This window comes from Prionailurus viverrinus, chromosome C2, assembly GCF_022837055.1.
Source record: "Prionailurus viverrinus isolate Anna chromosome C2, UM_Priviv_1.0, whole genome shotgun sequence".
NCBI classification, from domain to species: Eukaryota; Metazoa; Chordata; class Mammalia; order Carnivora; family Felidae; genus Prionailurus; species Prionailurus viverrinus.
In genome coordinates this window covers 151,121-173,082 of record NC_062569.1, presented here as the reverse complement: position 1 = coordinate 173,082, position 21,962 = coordinate 151,121, and the positions used below count along the sequence as shown (strand labels likewise).

Below are 21,962 nucleotides of genomic sequence, written 5' to 3'. Positions count from 1 at the left end.
TTTAAGGTTTTGCAACTGATTGAATCAGACTCATCCAGATGATCTAGGATAATCTCCTTTACTTAGAGTAAACTGAGTATGGATTTTGATCACATGTACAAAATACCTTCACAACAACACCCAGATTAGTGCTAAATTGACACATTAAAAGACTATCACACATGGTAAGTTAGCTCTTATGAGTCTAAAATTGCTCTTATAACTAACTGAGTAGGGTAGATTAGGTTCTCCTCTACTTTTACTCCTTTGTACTTTACCAGGGAAAACCAGTATATGAAAATTCCCAAGTACCCAGCATATCATTGTATTCATTGCTTTAAAAAAAAAAAAATAGTTACAATATTTAGGCCTAGGGAATCAATTCCAGTTGATTGGAGTCTGAGGACTAGACTTTTTCCCAAGAGTACTGGCCATGCCCATTTGGCATTAAATCCATTGTCAACCATTATTTCTTTGGATACGGAAGTAAACGCAGGGATAAATCAGCCATCACCAGGATCTAGAGAGCAACTAGGTTCAACCATGGGCAGAGACTAGTGGCTGAAATGTTCTGAGTGCCATTTAGTGAGGAGGGTGGAAGGAAATTTTCCCTCTTTCCCACCTTCATATGCTTAAGCTGAAGAGAATGTTCCTTCCATCAAAACTTAATCTTTTATCCAGGGAGCCTCAGAAAAAGGTGACTAAGTCAGAAACTCAAGAGAGCAACTTAGAGTTGACAGGGCAGCTGACCACTCTTCGCTCCTGCCTAGGAGTAGGCTCTTTGGACTCTTATTTCTTACAGCCATTATTGTTGGCTTGTTCTCTGACAGGGAGGACATGAAAACGGGACTGTCGTGGGGTGCCTGAGTGGCTCAGTCGGTTAAGCATCCGACTTCGGCCAGGTCATGATCTCACAGTCCCGTGAGTTCGAGTCCTGCATCAGGCTCTGTGCTGACAGCTCAGAGCCTGGACCCTGCTTCAGATTCTGTGTCTCCCTCTCTGCCCCTCTCCCTCTCCCACTCATGCTCTGTCTGTCTCTCCTTCAAAAATAAATATTTAAAAAATTTTTTAAAAAAAAGAATACGGGTCTGTCTTTCCTAGCATAGGCTCAGAAAATGTATTTATGGCTAAATGAGTAAACAAGCTTTTCATGGCAGTTTGCCAGGAGGAGATTAAAGAATATCAGGGCAGATCAGAGTCATTCTGCTCAGCAGGAGTGAGCATGTGCAAATGTGCACTTTGAGGCTGAAGAGGGTTGTAGGGTAGTCCTTGCTGGGCTGTAGAATCATGCAATTTACAAAATGCTTCTATATCCTGTATCTTATTTCAGCTCCTAGCAGGCTTAAAAAATATGCAGAGAGTAATCATCTCCATTTGACAAGTGATAGAAGGACAGAAAAGTAATTGATTCATCTAAGATGGCAGAGTTAGTGAATATTCTCTTTGTCCATGAGATTTAGGCGAAGTGTGGTTATTGCTAATTACCACCGAGTGTGGGAATCAGAACTTTCCAGCTCCCTAGGTTCTAAGCCACTAGTTTTTCCCTAGTATCTTGCTGTTGAATGCCATCTTAGAATGAAAATTGGAATGGGGTTTTCTTGCCTACAAAGAAAAGAAACTTAGGAGTTTCTGAGTCCTGTATAATAAACAGGAACTGGACCAGCATTTAATTGTTGGTGAATTTCAAGATTGTGTTATCACAATGCAGTTAGGTTCTATCTTCTGCCAGTACTCAGCAATTGTATGTAAGAGCTGGAACTCCCATTTATAAGACTGCCCAGTGGAGAATCTGGGCACCACAGACTCCAGGGAGCCTCTTGGTTTTGTCACTATGCTGGAGAGATATACAATAAAGGAATGAGTCCCTTCATATTTCAGCAGATGTAACCCAGTGGGGTAAATCCAGCAGGGTTTGTGAAGAAGTTATTTGCACCTATGCACCCAAGCTGTACTATGTACGTGTTAGTGCAAGCAGGTGAACCTATAAACGTTACTCATTTAGATAGTGTCTTAGGTTTTCTGCCCCAAATGCTGGTGAAAAAGTAACCGTGAGACTGTGCGGAGATGGTGTGATGACAATAAGCAAGAGTTAGAAATACCTATGATCTGAGGTATTTTCAAGGTCTGTAAAGATTGGTGCTATCTGATCTTATTTGACTTTTTATATAAATTATTTTGGAGGCATAGTACATATTGACAACTGGGTTTGCAGGTAACTTTAAAAACTAGTATTAAGTATTGAAAGGAAACAAAAAGTATTAAGAGAAGGTCAGCAAATATTAACACCAACATTAGGCCAAGAATTGTTCTAGGGGCAAGTGATCAACACAAAGTTCTTACCCTCAGACAGCTTATATTTCATTGGGGGATAAATAGGCAATAAAGGCATAAATAAGATAATTTAAGGATTAAGACATATAGAAAATGTAACCAGGTTATTTGGGAGATAGTGACTACCCTTGCTTTGTCAGTATGGTCAGAGATGGCCTCTCTAAAGAGGAAACACTTTCACTGAGAGAAATTAGAAACACTGTCGTGGTTTGTCAGCACTATTTTGGGCCATTGCTTCTGCTGTCAGCTTCAGTAGCATTATATATGCACATATATGTACATACATCTATCATTTTTTATTCTCTAGGTACTTTTTTAAAGTTTATTTGTTTATGTTGACAGAGAGAAAGGGAGCAGGGGAGGGGCAGAAAGAGAGAGAGAGAGGGTCCCAAGCAGGCTCTAAGCTGTCAGTGCAGAGCCTGACGTGGGGCTCAAACTCAGAAATTGTGACATCGTGACCTCAGCTGAAACCAAGAGTTGGACACTTAACTGACTGAGCCACCTAGCGCCCCAATTTCCTAGGTACTTCTGATTGGCCTTTTTTTGTAGGCTAAGGTCACAGGGAGTGTACAGAATTACTCTCCTGGCTCCTTTTTCTAGATTGTTCTTCGTAAGCAAATTTGTGTGTGAAGAATTGACAAAATGGAAATGGTTTTATAATCTGGTCTTCAAGCTCCTACCGACAGGTTCAACAGAGGGATAGCAAGCAGAATTGCATGCTATAGATTGCGCTTTGACAATTTTTTCTCCAGAAGGCTGTACTGTTGTGGCTGGAACGACATTGGCTGTTCTTTTCCTGGCTTTCTTTTGGGGATGTTTCTTAGAGGTTTTGGGTTCCATACCTTGAAGGGCACTCTTATGAATCCAATTATAATACTTTGTTCCTAGGTTTCAACTCCTGCACAGGAACAGGAAATACATTTGGAGGAGACCACAGCCCTGGGCACATCAGAAGAATTTCTTCCTACCTCGCCCCTCAGTGAGGGTTCAGCCCTTGAAGCCCACCTGGATCCTCCTCAGGACCCAGGGACATACCTCCTCCACAATGGGACCTCTGGTACTCAACTCCCAGCTCTGGCCTCAAGTGCTGCCTCCCTTTTCTCCTCAAGTCTCCTTTCCTTTATCTCCCTATCTCCCACCCTGTTGGAATCCCTCAATGTCCTGCCCTCTGTCTTTCTTTTCTAGTAACTTTGTCTGTTCCTATTGCTTATTCTCCAATCATTCATGTATTTAGCAAGTTTCAGTCAAGCACATGTCATAGGTTAGGCACTGTTGGGGACCAGAGAGATATAGTACACAGTCACTGCTTTCACAGAGCTTGTTATCCAGTTGGCAGAGAGTGAATCATAACTGCAAGAAGAGGCATTTTGTAAGATAACGTTGAGTGACATCTATCCCCAGGCATTTGATGCCATGAGAGTGAACATAATGAACATCATAAACATTGAGAAAAATCACTGTGGGCTGGAGCAGATAGGGGATGCTTATTGGAGAAGGAAGCAGTGGGATTGAACAATGACAAATGGGGTAGCATTTGAAGGGGGGAGAAAAGTGAGAGGCACCAGAGCAGAGGATATAAACAAAAACTGTAAATGAGGGTTCCTTGGACCCCAGTGAAGTGTAATGAGGAAGGACTATTTTTCAGTGCCCAGGGTCTGCTTATACAGGGCCTTAGGGTTGATGCTAGGAAAATTTTGGTGGGCAAGAGTTGATGTGTTAGAAACAGTATTTCAAGAGGACTATTCTGACATGTAACCATTGTGGATTGAATGGTAAGACCAATGGCTTAGAGCATCTGTAAGAGGCTAGTGTGCCAGAATGGATGTGAGGCAATTGTTGTCTGAGCAATGTTGAGTGGAATAGAAATTGACTGGTGTGACACACATAGGAAGGAAGAATCCAAGAGACAGTGGAAAGGAAGAATTAGGGGGTTTGGCCAGTGTATGGATTCATTGACAGAAAGTGGAAAGTCAGGAAAGGAAGATGGTCAGAACATCCATTTTTTATTTTGAATTTGAGGTGATGAGGGACACCCAAAGGAAACGTCCTGTAGGTAACTGGAAGCTTCTGATAGGAGTCTAGGAAAGAGCTAGGAACTGCGAAAGCAGCGTTAGAGCATTGATAGTCGGTGAGCAAAAAAGAGATGCTCTGAGGTCTGAGAGCCTCCAGTGTCCATAATGAGAAGGCAAGAGAAGGAAGTGAAACCAGAACGAGGGGCCAGAGATGTGAGAGGAAAAGCAGGCTGGGCTGATGCTAGGGAAGCCATGGGGAGAGAAAGCGGGCAGAAGTATAGCTTCCTTCAGAGAGGTTGAAGCGAGTGAGGGCTGGGAGGAATGGCCAGCTCTCAGTTTGACCAAGGACCCTCTGCACCCTCAGAAAAATGCCTGCCTGGAAGAGGGATGAGAGGCAGTGTGTGGAGCCGCCCGGGTTCTCTTGAATCCACTCACTGGGACACAGACCTTACTGGAGCCAAGGCAGGGCTGTCCTCATAGCTTTCTTTCCTCCGTCAGGTCAGTGTGCTTCCCAGGTGCCTGCCGTTTCCCAAGCCGGGAAGTCAGGAGACCAGGCAGCAGCAACTGTGCTTCGGATGGTCAGGCCCCAGGTGAGCTTGAGTCTGTCTTCCCTGAGTTCCCAAGTGTGTGGTGCAGGAACAGCTAGCACTCATCTCCGGGCCCTGGCCCATTCTGAAAGTGCTCCTGTGGTTTCCCAGCCTGATCGCACCCTCTGGAACTGGGTCCTGCCTGCTGAGTTCATGAACTCTGTTTCATCCCAGCTTCTCTCCCTCCAGCACCCTTTTGCCCACCAGGGCCCCACCCTGGGCTCTGGGTACCCTGATGTCTCTGCCCTTCAGGCCGGGAATATCCCTGAGCAATAGAAGCTTGTCATTCCAGGGTTCTGCAGCGTACGAGTTCCTGTCTGTGGACTATACCGAGAGGAAGTGGAAAGGTCCGGCACTCAGTCAGAGAGCCGTGTACCGGAGCCTCATGCCGGAAAATTATCGCAGAGTGGCCTCATTGGGTAATGATTCTGTTCCCCAGTAACGTAGTCTGCATTCTATATGTTTTCTTTGCTATGTGCTTCTTTTTCAAGTTTTTATTGCAAAAAGCTGCAAACGTAAGACAAAGTGCAGAGAACGGTGTGATGAACTGTCACGCACCCATCACTCAGCTTTCTAATTATAAGCGGTGTCTTTATTTCATTTTTAATTGAGCTAGGTGGTTTGGTTAGAATTTGTAGTTGTAAGGAGTAGGGAACCACTCATGTTATTGTAAGTCCTGAGTTGTGTTACTTCAGTAAGGCTGAAGGAATGGAAACCCTGATCAAACCTGCCAGCTAGACCATCCTTTGGGAAATGGGGCCCATGGAAACTGGGCCCTGACCCAGAGCAGCACAGGGTCCTCAGCAACAACAGCAAATAATTTTTATGCCAGGGAATGTGGTAGTTGCTCCCTGCTTACCTGTTTGCTCCTTCCACGGCTACCTATTTTCTTCACTCCGAACCTTTTGTCCTCTCGTGGCATCTTCTTGATTAGACTTTCTGTTCCCTCATGCTTTTTGCATGCCGTGGCTCCTAATGGCTTGGCTTCTCTCCTTGCCTCATTTCAGCTTAGAGCTCCTACTTGTTTTTATTTTCTTTATTTTGCCCCATTTCCAGTTGCAGATTTACTTAGAGAGGGACTCCAAGGGTGGTTCAGCCATTAAGTATCATCTCTATTTGGGCAGACTTTGCTCCTGGCCACAGCAGAGGCTGATGTGTAAGGTACAGAGAAGCTACCCTTGGGCCTGGTGCCCTGGTCAGTCGTGGTCTGAGATGTAATGAGACCAGTTGTCATGAGGCACAAAGCATGGCTGCCTCAGCTTCCCCTTCAGGAACGACGGAGGCGGGACAGCTTCCTGGAGGGGGATGTTTTGGGGGCAGGTTCTCTGGATGGCAAGGCTAGGACAGTAGCCAAATCTGAAGAGGGCGGGTGGGCTTAGGAGCCAAGGAGCCCGATATCTATAACTTTCCATGTGCTAAAATGCCATGATGGGTTGTGGCCCTGCTTAAGATGTGATTAAAAGGAACCAACATTTTTGTGTTTAGCCGTGACTGATTGCCTGCTTCTTCCCATCTTTTCTAGATTCCAAAGGAAAGATTGAACTGTTCAGTTTCCTATGATTCCAGATGACCAAGATACCAAAGACATATTTTGAGTCATATTTCAAATTATCGATCCCTTTCTTAATTTTCGTAGGAATGCAGTACTGCCTTCTACCAGTTCAGTGCCCCAGGGACTAGAGGACCCCCACTTTTAGAGCTCTGCTGTCCCCTGCATGCTTTTCTGAACCCATGGCTTCTCTGAATCTTGTCATTGTCCTCACACGTGAGAATCACTTTTTTTGGTCCGTTTTTTTCCTAATTGTGCTTGCCTACACTGTTTCTCATATTTGACTTGAGGAATTTGCCACTCCTCTCTCCCCTCAATATCTTTGCTGAGAACCGTGGAAGCAGACAATGGCATGGTTGGAAAGGATGTTAGAGTTCATCATTTTACTAAGTGACTTCTGTAAGATCACCCGTCTGTACAGTCTGTTCTCTTGCCCTCCAGTTGCTCTTTTTTTTTTTTTTCCTTTTAAGTTTATTTATTTATTTTGAGAGGGAGAGAGAACGCAAGTTGGGGAGGGGCAGAGAGAGAGGGAGAGAGCATCCCAAGCAGTCTCTGCTCGGCATGGAGCCCAACACATGGCTCGACCCCACGACTGCAAGATCACGACCTGAACCGATACCAAGAGTCAGATGCCTAACCGACTGAGCCACTCAGGTGCCCCTAATTGCTCTTTTGAATTGGGTAATTAATTGGAGCAATTAAGAGCTATCAGGACAGAGCTCTGTCCACTCTCTTCCCCCCTCATCGTCCTTCCCCTGTTCATCTTTCTGTCCATGAAGAAAAACTTGAGCTAGTTCCCACTTTTGTCCTGTTCTTACTGTGTCGCCTCTTAATGTGTCCCCTAATGTGAAGGTTTTTTCAGGTACGTAGACTCCTGATGATTCTGTTTCCTTAATAGGATGCAAAATGAATAAAAGTTGTTTTCTTCTCTCTTTTGGCAGCAAATGAGACTAGGATGGAGTGTCCAGATTTGCCTGCAAAGCAGGAAGTTTCTAAAGGACTGGGGTCATCTGATGGGGCATCAGGAGGCCTCTGTGGGGTGGTTTCTGGGGAACCAGAGGCAGGAACTGCCTATGAAGGTGCTTTAGAGAAGCTGGAAGGGCAACCCTCAGATGAGGAAGGGAGCAGACTGGAAAGTGATTTCTTCAAACTAACACACAAGGATAAAGGTAAATCCACAAAAGATGGATGTGATGAATATAAGGATCCAAATCTGTCCTCTAGTGCTACAGATCATCAGAGAGTTCTCAAGGGACAGAAATTTTACCAGTGTGATGAATGTGGTAAAGCTTTCAATCGGAATTCGCACTTCATTGGGCACCAGAGAATCCATACTGGAGAGAAACCCTATGAGTGTAATGAGTGTGGGAAGACTTTCAGGCAGACCTCTCAGCTCATAGTTCATCTCAGAACCCATACAGGGGAAAAACCCTATGAGTGCAGTGAGTGTGGAAAGACTTACCGACACAGCTCCCATCTTATTCAACACCAGAGACTCCATAATGGTGAGAAACCATATAAATGCAATGAATGTGCTAAAGCCTTCACTCAGAGTTCCCAACTAATTGACCACCAGAGAACCCATACTGGAGAGAAACCTTATGAATGCAGTGAGTGTGGTGAGGCCTTTATTCGGAGTAAAAGTCTCGTTCGACATCAGGTACTTCATACTGGTAAGAAACCTTACAAGTGTAGTGAATGTGGGAAAGCTTTCTGTTCTAATAGAAATCTTACTGATCATCAGAGAATCCATACTGGCGAAAAGCCTTATGAGTGTAATGAATGTGGCAAGGCCTTCAGTCGGAGTAAATGTCTTATTCGACATCAGAGTCTCCACACTGGGGAAAAACCGTACAAATGTAGTGAATGTGGGAAAGCCTTTAATCAGAACTCTCAACTTGTTGATCATGAGCGAATTCATACTGGAGAAAAACCTTTTGAATGTAATGAATGTGGTAAGGCATTCAGTCTCAGTAAATGTCTTATTCGACATCAGAGACTTCACACAGGTGAAAAGCCCTATAAATGCAACGAGTGTGGAAAATCCTTCAATCAAAACTCACACCTCATTATACACCAAAGAATTCACACTGGTGAGAAGCCTTATGAATGTAATGAGTGTGGGAAGGTCTTTAGTTATAGCTCCAGTCTCATGGTACATCAAAGAACCCATACTGGGGAGAAACCCTATAAATGTAGTGATTGTGGGAAAGCCTTTAGTGACAGCTCACAGCTCATTGTACATCAGAGAGTTCACACTGGAGAGAAGCCCTACGAGTGTATTGAGTGTGGGAAAGCCTTTAGTCAGCGTTCCACTTTCAATCACCACCAGCGAACTCACATTGGAGACAAACATTCAGGTCTGGCTCGCTCAGTTTCTTAAGGCATGATTTTCCAAGGAACTTTGAATTAAGCTTTTTTTTATAAGAAGGATGCTCATCCTGATCTCTTAAAACTGCTCCTCAAAATGTGCCATTCTCTGCATACTTTCTGGTGGGTCATGAAGGTAGGAAAGTGGGAGTCACAGTGTAATCCCCTCTCAGTCTTGGTAAAGTAAGGACTACACATTTCATGTACTTATAAGTTCATTTATTCGTTTGTCCATTCTTTCATTGGATTTGTTGAGAAATCCAGTTTCTTAGTTATGTATCCCATAATCAGATTGTGTGCTTCTCAAGGACAGAGAATCTATGTTTCTTAGTGTGCTACATCTCCTCCATTTTACCATCTGCATAAGTCACTTTCCAAGTCAGGTTCATCTTTTCCTTTACTCTTGGCAAAGGTTCTCCCTATATAGATTTTAATTTTTTTTTTAATTTTTTTTTCAACGTTTTTATTTTATTTTTGGGACAGAGAGAGACAGAGCATGAACGGGGGAGGGGCAGAGAGAGAGGGAGACATAGAATCGGAAACAGGCTCCAGGCTCTGAGCCATCAGCCCAGAGCCTGACGCGGGGCTCGAACTCACGGACCACGAGATCGTGACCTGGCTGAAGTCGTGACCCTTAACCGACTGCGCCACCCAGGCACCCCGGATTTTAATTTTTTTAATGTTTGTTTATTTTTGAAGGAGAGAGACAGGACATGAGCAGGAAAGGGAGAGGGGCAAGAGAAAGGGAGACACAGAATCTGAAGCAGCTCCAGGCTCCGAGCTGTCAGCACAGAGCCTGACGCAGGGTTCAAATTCACGAGCTGTGAGATCATGACCTGAACCGAAGTCGGGTGTTTAAGCAACTGAGCCACCCACGTGCCCCATCCCATAGATTTTAAACTTCCACAATAATCCAGACCTTCATCACCTGTGTTCCCTATCTATAAAACCTTTTCTTCCTGTTTGCTAATGTATGTCCCTTAGATCCTTTCAGATCCCTCTAATCACTAAAAGGCTTTCTTGAAATCCTCCGTCATCCTTCTTAAACATCTATTTTTTTGACCTTACTGCTTCCAATTAGCTGGTGCTACAGCTGGTGCAACTGTTGTTAAACTACCTTGTCAATTATTCTCAGTGTGTATGTGTATACTTTCATATCAACTTATTGTAGGCCCTTTGAGGCTAGATATGATATGTATTTCTTTTAGCATATAGATAATTTTCATATAGTAGTTGTTTAATAAATAATTTTTAAAAACTCTGTTCTCTAGGTGGACCATCCTTAAATTGGGCCTGATATCCCTGTTCTCACCCCAACTAGAGTAGAAGCTTCTAAAGATGGAAGCAGCATCTCATTGTAGAATATCACATTTGGGGGCCTTATTGAGAACTTCCCCATGTATTCTGGACATCTCGCCACCATTACTTCCTTGTTGGTTTCTGGTACTTTATTGTGTTTAGGAAGTTTCCTTCTATTCCTGTTTTTAGAAGAAGCAAGATAGTACAGTAGTTAAGAACACTGATTTTGTGCCTAGTATCCTAACTCAAATCCTGGCTTACCACTCATCTAGGGTATGTGGCCCTGGCCAAGTCACTTAGCTTCCTTGTGTGTCAGTCCTTCCATCTGTAAACTAAAGCTATGGTTGTGAGGATAAAATTAGTTCATTAGTAAGTATAAGGCATTTAGAACAGCTCTTGGCACATAGTACCCACTATAGCAATGATTACACTTAGAGTTGCTAAATTCTGTCAAGTTTTTTAAAAATGTGTTGGTGTATGTCATCTATTCTTTTTGTAATTCATATTTTTTTGACAACCTTCCAAATGAAGTTTCCTGGAAGTCCTGGAATAAAATCCATTTGTTTGTGATGATTTTTTTTTATTTTTATGTAGAAAACTAGATTTAATTTACTAAGGTTTGGCTGGCTTTCCAAAATGTATATGGAAAGTTTATTTCTCTTTTGTTTTCTGAAATAGCTTGCATAATGTGGGAATTATTCACTGAAGGCTAAAAATAGTGGCCAGATCCTTTTTTGAGGAGGAGGTAATTGGGAGGGACATATCTTTAGCAACATTTTGATTCTTCAGTGGTTGTACTCTTTAGATTTCTCCCTCTGTAAATTTTGGTAATGTATATCCAGAAATCATTTTTACTGGACTGTTAAGTAGTGGCATAAAGGACTCCCACTTTATTTTTAAAAATTAGTGTGAATTTATACCCAGGAGATAGTTTAAGTGGTCAGATATGACAGTAAAAGTGCTAGGAGCTGGACACTTAATCGTCTTACCTCATATGCACATTATCCTCTTACCTCTTATGCACAGAAAGAAAATATTCCACACCTATACTCTACATCCCCAACCCTAATTGTTCCGCTTTTAAACCTAGTAGGAAAGGTCAAGAGACTATGGGTACTAAAAAGTTACTGAGTTAGACAATACTCAGTACCCATTTCTGTACTAAATGGGAAACATTTCTGTCAAGGCATTGACCTCCTGCTATGAAGGATACTTTCATGAAAACTTTCACTTCATGAAAACCTCTAGTTGTTAGGGACAAATTGTGACTATTCACAAGGTAGCTTTTGCTTAATGGAAAATATCATCCTCTGACTCTAACGTTAGGACATTTTCTAGCCTGATGGGGCCTCACGGAAGCACTTGTTCCAGCTGTATAAAGAGAAGGTGTCATGTCAGCTGGCTCCAGGTAACTAATGGTACAACTATTTGATCTAGAATAGGACAATGTAGATATTTCTTACTGAACCACAATAGTCTTCCCACTAATGTATGCACAGGGCTACGTAAGATGAGGTACAGATCCCCTGTTAAGGCATGTGAATGCTTTACATGAAACCACAGTAGGAAAGAACTGTATGATGACCCACCCCTTTTCTGACCTGTGGGTCTTCCTCAAGTGTTGCTTGGTTAGGAATTGTTGGCTCATTAAAAACAATGATAATCTTATAATCTAACAGGCTTTTCCCCCAGATCCCTTCCAGTTGCATTGTCTTCTATATGGATGATACATTTACAGATACTCAGCTTCCCAACTGAATGCCAACTTGGTGCCATATGGATTGTGGATGGAGATGAACAGAGTCAATAGTTATCCAATATTTGGCTATGGTGAGATTATTAGACAAAGTAATCACAGGACAATATATATTCCCCTTAGACTGAAGAGGGAGTGGTAACCATAGCTGCATGCTCAGGGCCATGGGGCACAAATGTACATGGTCAGCCTTTAGATTGTATACATTAATTATATACTTTGAGTCCCATTTTGGAAAAAAATTGAAAAATGTTATATCCCCTTACTGAGACTCTATGTTGCTGTCTATGTCTGTGACTGTCTATGTTGCTTCCCAAGGGTGGAGGGGCCAAAACAAATGCAATTACATCATAACTGTAGCGGCCCTGGCAAGTCATAGAGCATGTCCTGATGTCAAGAAGACACCACCAGTGAAACTCTCCAGTCAGCATTCAGGCTGCTTTGGCAGTGAGCAAAAATTGGTGACACTCAAGCTTTTCCTTGGGAACCACCACGCTGGTGCCCTTAGGATTTGGGATGTATGCGGTCTGTTACAGGGGCCATTTATGGAAAAGGTGGTCATGGCAGCTGCCATGGTGCTAAATATTAAACCACTAACAACTGTATTCTCTGAGCTGTATGTTTATTATGGACATCTATCCTAGTGAGGAGCACTGGAGCAATGATAGTTGTGGTTTTTCTTTAAGAGACCTTAGAGAGCCACGTGGGAAAAACTAGACAATTCACCTCGTCTCAGGGGTTCCCTAAGTTTTCTTCTGAGAGTGAACATGTGGGATACTTGAACAGTAGGATCAGGAACAGCTGGGCAGTTCCCAACCGTCTGCAGGAATAAGAGAAGTTGCACATCTGGTCAGGGGCCTCTGATTTGTCCAGAGCAATATGCTAGAGTCAAAGTTAATGAACAGCTTGTATTGGGGCAGAGGTAAAGGTGTGCCCCTACCTGCCCTGTCCCAAACAAGAATCTTTATGCATTCATCTATCAATAGCACGTTTATTTATTCATCAATCAATGGACACAGATTGCTTCCATATCTTGGCTATTGTATATAATGCTACAATAAACATAGGGGTGCATATATCACTCGAAGTGAAGTATCTTGATCCTTTCTAACAGCCTGAGAGACCTATATTCAAATAGGCTGAATTTCCAAAGGGAAGCATTGCATTATCACTATTTTGACCAATAAAGTAAGACCTGAATAATTGGATATTGACTTCATTTACCCAAATATGAGTTGGAATTTCTTTAGCTGGCAAATGTCATGATAAAGATGGAAATGCTGAATATTTAGGCAATTGTAACCCTCAAAATACCCTGATTCTGAACAGTGATGTCATTTTGGACTGAGTGAATAGATTTTTGTCGGAAAAAAAGAATACGCTTCTAGATAAAGGCAACAAATTGAATGAGGGGCACTGAAATTTGTATTTCTTTTAAGTTTATTTATCTTAGAGAGCACACACTAGCAGGGGAGGATCAGAGAGAGAGAGAATCACAACCAGGTTCCACACTGACAGTACAGAGCCCAAGGTGGGGCTTGATCCCATGAACTGTGAGATCATGACCTGAGCTGAAATCAAGAGTCAGATGCTTGGGGTGCCTGGGTGGCTCAGTTGGTTAAGCGTCCAACTTTGGCTCAGATCATGATCTCATGGTTCATGAGTTCAAGCCCTGCATCAGGCTGCCTGCTGTCAGCACAGAGCCCACCTCAGCTCCCCTGTCCCCCTATGTCTGCTCCTCCCCACTTCTCAAAAATAAACATAAAAAAAAAAAAAGATGCTTAACTGATGGAGCCACCCAGGCACCCCTGGAACTTGTATTTTTAACATGGGTCCAACTGATTCTTATGCTTTCTAAAATTTGAGAACAACTGGGCTAGAATATTAAGGAGTAATCATTACCTCCTGGGACCAAATGTAGAGTTACCATGTTGAATCAGAATTAATGACCCCTCCCTCAAATAAAAGAATACATGAAAAGTTAGACTTAATTGGTCATAACTGTCTTAATGTACATGAATATTTTTCTTAGGTGTTTCTTGATATTGTGACAATAGTGTCATGGACCTAAGTTTTACGTCCAGGATCAACTAGGGGGCATGAACTTGTGTAAGTCTTATCATTTCTCTGAACCTCTGTTTCTCAGTCTCCTTCTTGAAATATGGCAGGGTTGTTGTTTCACCTATGTGAGCTAATGGATAAGAGAGCTCCTGGTACACTTATTCCAACTGCCTGTTTGGCATTTTCACTTGGATGTCTAGTTGACATCTTTCACTTAACGCATCCAAAATAAAACTATTGATCCTTTTCCCTAAAACCATTCTTCTTTCAGTCTACTCTATTTCTAAAAGGCAAACTTACTCTGGTTGCTCACATCAGTGACTGTAGAGTCATCCTTAACCAACAACCAATTCATTAGCAAATCATGTTGACCATGCCTTCAAAATATAGTTGACCCTTGAACAACACAGGTTGGAATGGGTCCATTTATATGTGTTTTTTTTTTTTCCAGTAAATTTACTGGAAAAACTCGGAGATGTGGGCAATTTGAGAAAACTCACAGAAGAACTGTGTAGCCTGGGAATACAAAAAAAATTTTAGGAAAAAATTGGTATTATTGTAAGAATTCAGTACATAATACATATAACCTACGGAAGTATGAATTGACTTATCTGTAAGGCTTCTGGTCAACAGGCTTAACAGTAGCTAAGTTTGGGGGGAGTCAAAAGTGATATGTGGATTTTTTACTGCACAGGGTCAGTGACCCTAACCCCTGCATTGTTCAAGCATCAGCTTTATGTGCAGAAGCATTTCTCATCACCTCTATCATTTCTAAACTAATCCAAGCCTTCATCGTTTCTCATCTGGAATACTACAATAGCCTCAACCTCCCAGCTTTTACTCTCACCCGCCTACAGACTGTTCTCAACAGAGCAGCTAAAGCAAAATTTTAAAACGTTATGTCATCTAGTGAAATGTCCATGTCAGGTTTTTGTCAGAATGACCAGGGACTACCAGCAAGAAATTTGCAGAATTTGTGGGAACAAGTTTCTTGGCTTCTTTTGTATCTAAGCTAATAAACCTTGAATATGTGGCAAGAAAAGAAAAAGGTAAGATCATGTCCCTCCTTGGTTCCCAAACCCTCCAATATTATTTGTGACACATCCAAAGTCCTTATGGTCTATAAGGACTGAAATGTGTGCCCCACCTCCCTCCTGATTACAAGGCCTTTGCTCCTGATTGTTCCCTTTGTTAGGAATACTCTTCCCCCAGAGGTATTTATTTATCATTGCATCCCTTGACTCGAAAGTAAGCCTCACGAGGCAGCGAGTTCATTTTCTTCACTACCGCATCTGCAGCGTCTAAAACAGTGACACAGTAGGCACGCAATACGTATTTTTATACGCTGCGGGTAAGCGGTAACTGCACCTGGCTTTGAGCCTGAAAGGCACGGGATCTGTGCAAGGAAAGATGAACGTGACTTCAGGGAGCCTCTCGGATACAGAAGGGCTTCCCAGTTGATTGGTTCCTCTTCCCGCCCTAACCAAGTCTCTCCCTGGCTCCACCCCTTTTGGAGCCCTCGAGAGTTAATCTTCCGCACTCCCCCAGCCCTCTCATCCTCCCAGCCAATGCCCGGGCAAAAACTGCGGGAGGCGGGGCAAGAGGTCTCCTGAGGGGGCGGGAGGCTCCAGCCTCCGGGACACAGAGATGCGGAAACCTCCAGATGCCTAGAAGGGTCGGAGGGTGAGGAGGGGGGTTAGTGGGGAGTCCGTGACGCAGTTCCTTCTCCGCTGTGTTCCAAGATGTGGGTCGGGCGCTTTCGGTGAGGGGTATGTGGCAGGCTGGCGTGGGGGCTCGGTCCGCGTTCTGGGAGTGGGTGGGGCCACCGCCCGGGAGCCGGGCCTCCTTGAGGGCAGCACGCTCGGCGACAGGGAGGGAGGTGTCTACTTTGGTAGTTGTGGGCCTCTCCGTGGGCCTCTCCCTCCCCGCGTTCGGTGCTGCCCCTTTGTCCGGGGTCTCCTTTCTCACTCCGCGTAGCTGCTCGCTCTGACAGAGCTGATAGTGGTGACAGAACTTTGTCATCCCCGCCCCTAGTCAGCAGGCTGCCCTGGTCACAGCAGTCGAGATCCCAGCCAGGCTCAAAGGACTCCACAACCCGTCTTCAACGCCGGTTTGAATCGGAACACCGGTCCGTTCCCCGCTGTGTTCCCAGGAAGGAAAGGAACTCAGGAGGACAGGGTTTTCCCAAAGGTTGCTCGCTCATTCGTTCATTCATTCATTCATTCATTCATTCAACAAATCCTCACTGAGTACCTACCACTAGATGCTAGTTCCTGTGGTTACAGTTGTGTACAAAACAGAGGTATTTTCTGGTAGGGAAGAGATGGAATAAGCTTGAAGGGTTAGAAGCAGAGTATGGGAATCTGGAGAGGTTGAAAACACAAAACGAATTGTGACGGCCAGTAACTCTCAGAAATAGGCAATTGTTAAAAAAACAAGAAACAAGAAAACATTCTCCTCTTATCCTCCCTTTAAGGGCTTAGTTTTCTCTTTAAAGATATTTGACTCAGCAAGGTTCCCTTCTCATCCCTCTGCTGCAGACGTCTGCTGGAAAAAGTTGGATTGCAGTTGGAATTTATTTTGCGGTTAGAGAAGAATACGGGAATTTTTAGATATCAAACAGAACAAGTGAAAAGGAGCAACTGTAGTTTGATAGAACGAGGATTACCTTCAGACACAGATTTGTCTCTCACCTGCTGCACAACCTTTGTCAAGTCACTCAACCTCTGGGAGCTTCATTTCCTCATCTTCAGAGTGGGAATTATCACCCTTACTGCTCACAGTTCTCTGGGAAAGGAAGGTGCCCAGTATGTGACACTGCCCTGAGTGTCCACTGGGAGTTGAGCTCTCCGAGAACTCAATCATTTCTGTCTGTTTACAGTGATTCAGCATCCCATTAGGAACTTCCACACCAAACTCAAGGAAGAGATCAGGCAAGATTTGTGCTGGGCAGATCTTTGGAGTGAGGCTGTCTGTGCTGGGCAGGTGAGACCTATGCTGTGAAATTTGTTATCTGGGGACAGGAATCCTACATGCTAGAGAAAGGGGACCACAGCTGAAAGGGAGCCTTTCTGGATGGCTATTTACTGAGGAGGAAAGAAGCAGAGAAGTGGGAGTGGGGCCTCTGAGCCTTGAGGAATAGAGTTTGGGGATGGGAGGAAAGGTAATATAGTTGAACTCAAATTTGGGTGTCAGGAGACTTGGACTTGAGCCGCAGCTTTCCTCTAAGTTTCGGTCTCCCCATCACGACATTTTAATATAGGACACCAGGAGGTCTGGACGATCTGTTCTAGCTCTGACATTCTGAGAATCTCTGACTAGGTCAGTTTCTCAGGGAACTGGGGCCCCTGCATGGCCCCATTGCGACAGCATTGCTGAGATTGCACATATACTGTCACGGTGTTCAGACAAGTATGAAGCACTAAAGGGATGAACAAGTGGAGGTCAGATGCGATTCTCACCGTCCCTACACCCAGATTGAATTAAAATCTTAAATTTGTTTAACATTTCAAATCATACAACATTTACTTAGCCCTCTTTGTGCTAGGAACTTTGTGGGATGCACATATGAATACCACGGGCCTTGCTCTTTGGGGCTTAGAGCTGAGTGTGTACTTGTGAGGCAGAGTGACACAGACATACACCCAATTAATTCTAGTATAAAGCAACTCTAGTTTATATTACAGATTTGTTAAGGTGTTTCCTCGAAGTACAGAGATTTCTTTATGGTAAAATCTATCCAGTTTGGTCATGACGTCAGGCTTTGTTTTATGTTTAAGGCACAGGCCTTTTTCTTCCTGAGGTCAAGTAGTTCCTCTGATATTTTCTCCCAGTTGTTTTATTTTTTTTCCTTTCAGTTAAAAAAAAATTGTTTTATTTATTTTTGAGAGAGAGAGAGAGAGTAGGGCAGGGGCAAGGCAGAGGAGGACAGAGGATCTGAAGCAGGCTCTGTGCTGACAGCAGTGAGCCTAATGCGGGGCTCAAACTCACAAACCACCTGAGCTGAAGTTGGACGCTCAACTGACTGAGCCCCCAGGTGCTCCTTCCTTTCGATTTTTTTGAAATTTATTTATTTACTTATTTATTTATTTATTTGAGAGAGAGGGTGCAAGTGAGTGAGAGGCAGAAAGAGGGAGAAAGAGCTAGACAGAGAGACCCATGAAGGGCAGAGAGAGAGATGGGGGGGGTGTGAAGCAGGGCTCACCTGAAGTGGGGCTTGAGCTCACTGGATGTGGGACTTGAATTCATGAACCGTGACACCATGACCTGAGCTGAAGTCAGATGCTTAACTGACTGAGCCACCCAGGCACCCTCATTTTTATCTTTCATTCATCTGTCTGTCTGGAATATTCAGGTGTTCCCTCTTATTCCTCACCCCATTGCAGCCAATCAGTAACCAAGGGCCATGTGACCACTGGTCAGAGGGACCTGAACAGGCAGGTGATGTGGTGAATTAAGGGAATACAACATCCCAAGGTAAAACCTCTTTCTCTTTCTCTTTCTCTTTCTCTTTCTCTTTCTGCTCTTTGTGAGTTTCTCACAGCCTGAACTGAATGGTGGTCCTGAGATCAGAACACTCACCCATCCATCTCAGGGATTTGTGGGTCAGAAATCTGGGGGGCCTCATTGGTTCTCATCCGTTTACCAGTTGTCTGAGAGTGTGCTTTTATGCACAGTTGCTTGGGTATCTCTAGTGTCCTGCTGGCTCTGTGGTCTCATCTATCTATCCCTGCTCCTACTTCTTCAGCCAAGAGTTCACTTTCCCTCCTAGTGCCTGGGAATTCTTCCAGGTTTTCTGAGGGAATTTTCCATCCAGTCAGGCAGAGGACAAATAGTTAGGTTTCCATTTGACCAGTTTCTCCTCGGATTGGCCCTTCCTGAGCTGATAAGTCTTGCTTCCTTCTCCGGTCCCCCAGAACGGCCCTGGGTTTCCTTATGCACATCCTTGTGCATTTCTCTTTCTCCCTTCCTACTCTTCTAACCCAAATCTCCATCTCAGTGAGCTTATACTTTCTCATGACTTCCTCTGTCACCTCTTATTCTTAAATTTGCATTCCTGACGTATTCTTCCTTTTCTTATCTGAAGTGTTTTCCTACATCTTCATCTTTCTCAGTGACACTACCATTATAGATATTTAGACCTGGATCTGATAACCTTGAATTCTTTCTTTTAGTCATCCTCTGTATCTAGTCTGATAAAAGTGTATGCTTTCCTGGAAACAGCTGGACTTCATTGTTCTCTATCCTGTATTTATCCTGGACTGGGGTCTGACTATCTCATTCATTTGTTCATTCATTCAACAAACATTTATTGGGCACCTAGAAAGTGGCAGACCCTCTAATGGTCACCCATACTGCATTCCTAAAGTTGTCTCTCAACTCATTTCCCTTCCTCCATTCCTTTTTTTCACCTCTAACCCATCCAGGCTAATCTTCCTAAAGCATTTTTTTTTTTTAAGATTTTTATTTGAAGTGTAGTTGACATACAATATTATACCCTAAAGCATTCTATTCCCAATTTCACTTTTATGTAGGATGATAAAAAACTTATTGTTCAAACTTGGTATACTTTTGTTAGTTAAGGGGGCTGCCGTTAATGATGCTGGAATAGCAAGTATAAACCAGCACTGTTCTGGGACAACCAGGATATATGAGCACCCTACTCCTAGGTAGCGTCTCTTGGATTATTTCTTTTTATATCCCTCAAATACGACTCATAGGATACCCAGCTGCCTCTCTCCAGTTTTCTACTTCATGATGCTGAGAGAAATATTAATGTGCTGGGATGTGGAGGGAAGTATGGGGACGAGGGACAATGAATGATAATGCTTGAAAAACTGTATTCTTGACAAGTGAGAGTGAGAGAGAACAGCAAGGTAGAAAAAGAATATAGAATCGGGAAAGAAAATGAGAATGGTTGGTACTCATTTCAAATTATATATCAAATATATAATATATATTAAATTATATCCATATATGCCCCATAATTTCAGTGTTCAGGCTCATATGACTTCAGGCAACGTAATTTTTTCATTCGTTTATTTGTTCATGAAAAAAAATTTTTTTTAGTGCCTACTATATGCCTGGAACTGTGCTAGATGCTGGGAAGACAAAGGTGAACAAAATGGACAGAATTCTCACCATCATTGTCACGACCGGCGGGACAAACACCGAGGTCAGGGGCCTGAGGGTAGGGGAATGCAAGAAAAAAAGAGAGAAGAGAAAGTTTGGGAACAGGAGGGCCCCCTGGGCTGATGGCCCAAGTGACGGCTTTATTGCTGCTGTACACAATCTTTTATAACCAGACTCTTACGGGTCAGGTCATTCTAAGAATAAACGGATTTCACATAATCGCTGCCAACCAAAACATTTAGTTCTGTGTTTCTTGTGCATTTTCTAGACGGGTCACAAGACCTTGTTGATAAGATTGCTAGCAAAACACAATTCCCATGTTTGTTTCTATCTGACTTGGGATAGAAAAAGGGAGGTAGCATTACTGCCAACACCTGCAGACCACAGGCTTCAGGAATTAACTTTCTCGGCCTTGACAAGGCTTTCGTATGCCCTTGAAAGTGGGGGAATGGGAGAGGGAACCACCGGGTTGGCTTGAGTCAACGGGGAACATTGCTCGACCTGGTCTCAGCCTGGCACCAGGGCCCGGCCCCCCACACATCATGAAGCTATGTGATAGTGTAATCTCCCACTTATTTCTAAGTACACTGGCCCTGTGCAAGTCAATTCCCATTTCCTTCTGAGGAAACAATTCTTTCCTCTTTTGGGGCTCAGCCAAAGGTTTGCCTTTTTAAGGCACCTTTCTCCGAGCATTCCTGGCCCCAGTAATCACTCCCTTCCCTAGCCCCCTTCACTTCCTAATTGGGTACTTCATAAATTTTAATTTGGTCTCTTAGTTTTTTGCCATTTATTCTATTGTAAGCTCCTTAAAGGTAGGTGTGATACTTTATGCTTATATTAGTGTGCCCAAGCTGCTGTAACAAAATTCCATAGACTGGGTAATTTAAACAACAGACATTCCTTTTCTCACAGTTCTGGAGCCTGGAAGCCGAAGATTAAGGTGATCACCTGATTCAGTTTCTGGTAAGGACTTAGGACTCTCTTTCTGGCTTATAGATGGCAACCTTCTTACTGTGTGCTCATATGGCTGTCCTCAGTTTGTTGCGGGGAGGGGAGGCAGGAGTGGAAACAAAAGTGAGCTCTCTCTCATGTCTTATTGAAAGGACACACTAATCCTGTCAGATCAAGGTTCCACTCTTATGATCTCATTTAACCTTAATTACCTCCTTAGAGGTCACATCTTCTAATACAGTCATATTGGGGATTAGCCATGTAAATACCTGGCTATTAACATTTTCCATGGATACCTCTTTCTTGAAAGCCACAACAAGATCTTTTCCATAGCAGCCTTGAGCAATAGAATAGTTATGTCACTAGCTAACTGGGAAGCTTCAGATCAGTCATGCCTAGAAATGAGACATACTGGCTTCAAGGCATTGTCTCATTCTGAATCTCTAAAATCCTTTGTTCTAGTAGTTATGGGAATCCATTCCTCTAAAGTCATTTCCCAACTTTTCCTAAGTAATACTTACAAAAAGAATTAAAAAATACAAGTTAGCAGAACACAGTTTGCTTAGCAAGATTAGAGCCCTCAATAACAGTAAATATATAAACTTACCCACTTTTTCATCCATCCATTCATTCATACTACCGAGAGTGTGTATTTTCTACTTTTAGTTTGTATTTTTCTCCTTTTCTGCAATAATGCTTTTAAAAAGTTTCCCTGTTATATCCAAAACAGAGATTTGTACAAAGTAGAATGCTCAGTAATTACTACTTTAAAGCGTGTATGAAGAAAAGTTTCAGAGAAGATTACAAATGAAAAAACAACTCAAAAAGAACCATCAACTTTCTCAGAGAGAATTTTGGAAGTGGCTTCACTTACTGTCTGACTCTGCTTTGCAGGCCCCTAGCTTCTTACTGATTTTCTTCCTGTTTGATTAGGA

The 21,962-nt window shown here is 43.2% G+C and overlaps 1 protein-coding gene across 12 annotated transcripts in view; it reads left to right on the top strand.

Moving 5' to 3' along the window:
• ZNF660 (zinc finger protein 660) overlaps positions 1-21,962 on the top strand; it is a 32,465-nt gene that overhangs the window by 3,325 nt on the left and 7,178 nt on the right. For 2 of the 12 annotated variants that reach the window (XM_047874989.1, XM_047874990.1), the window contains exons 4-7: positions 3,199-3,367; positions 4,821-4,912; positions 5,202-5,328; positions 7,400-9,368. In XM_047874989.1, the coding sequence (XP_047730945.1) occupies positions 3,199-3,367; positions 4,821-4,912; positions 5,202-5,328; positions 7,400-8,841 (1,830 nt within the window). In that variant the 3' untranslated portion in view covers positions 8,842-9,368. Of the gene's footprint in view, positions 1-2,684; positions 2,696-3,198; positions 3,368-4,820; positions 4,913-5,201; positions 5,329-6,431; positions 9,369-15,611; positions 15,714-16,825; positions 16,930-18,329; positions 18,421-20,013; positions 20,120-20,988; positions 21,040-21,962 lie in introns of those variants that run through there. The other 10 variants (XM_047874994.1, XM_047874992.1, XM_047874991.1 and 7 more) reach the window with 10 other exon arrangements.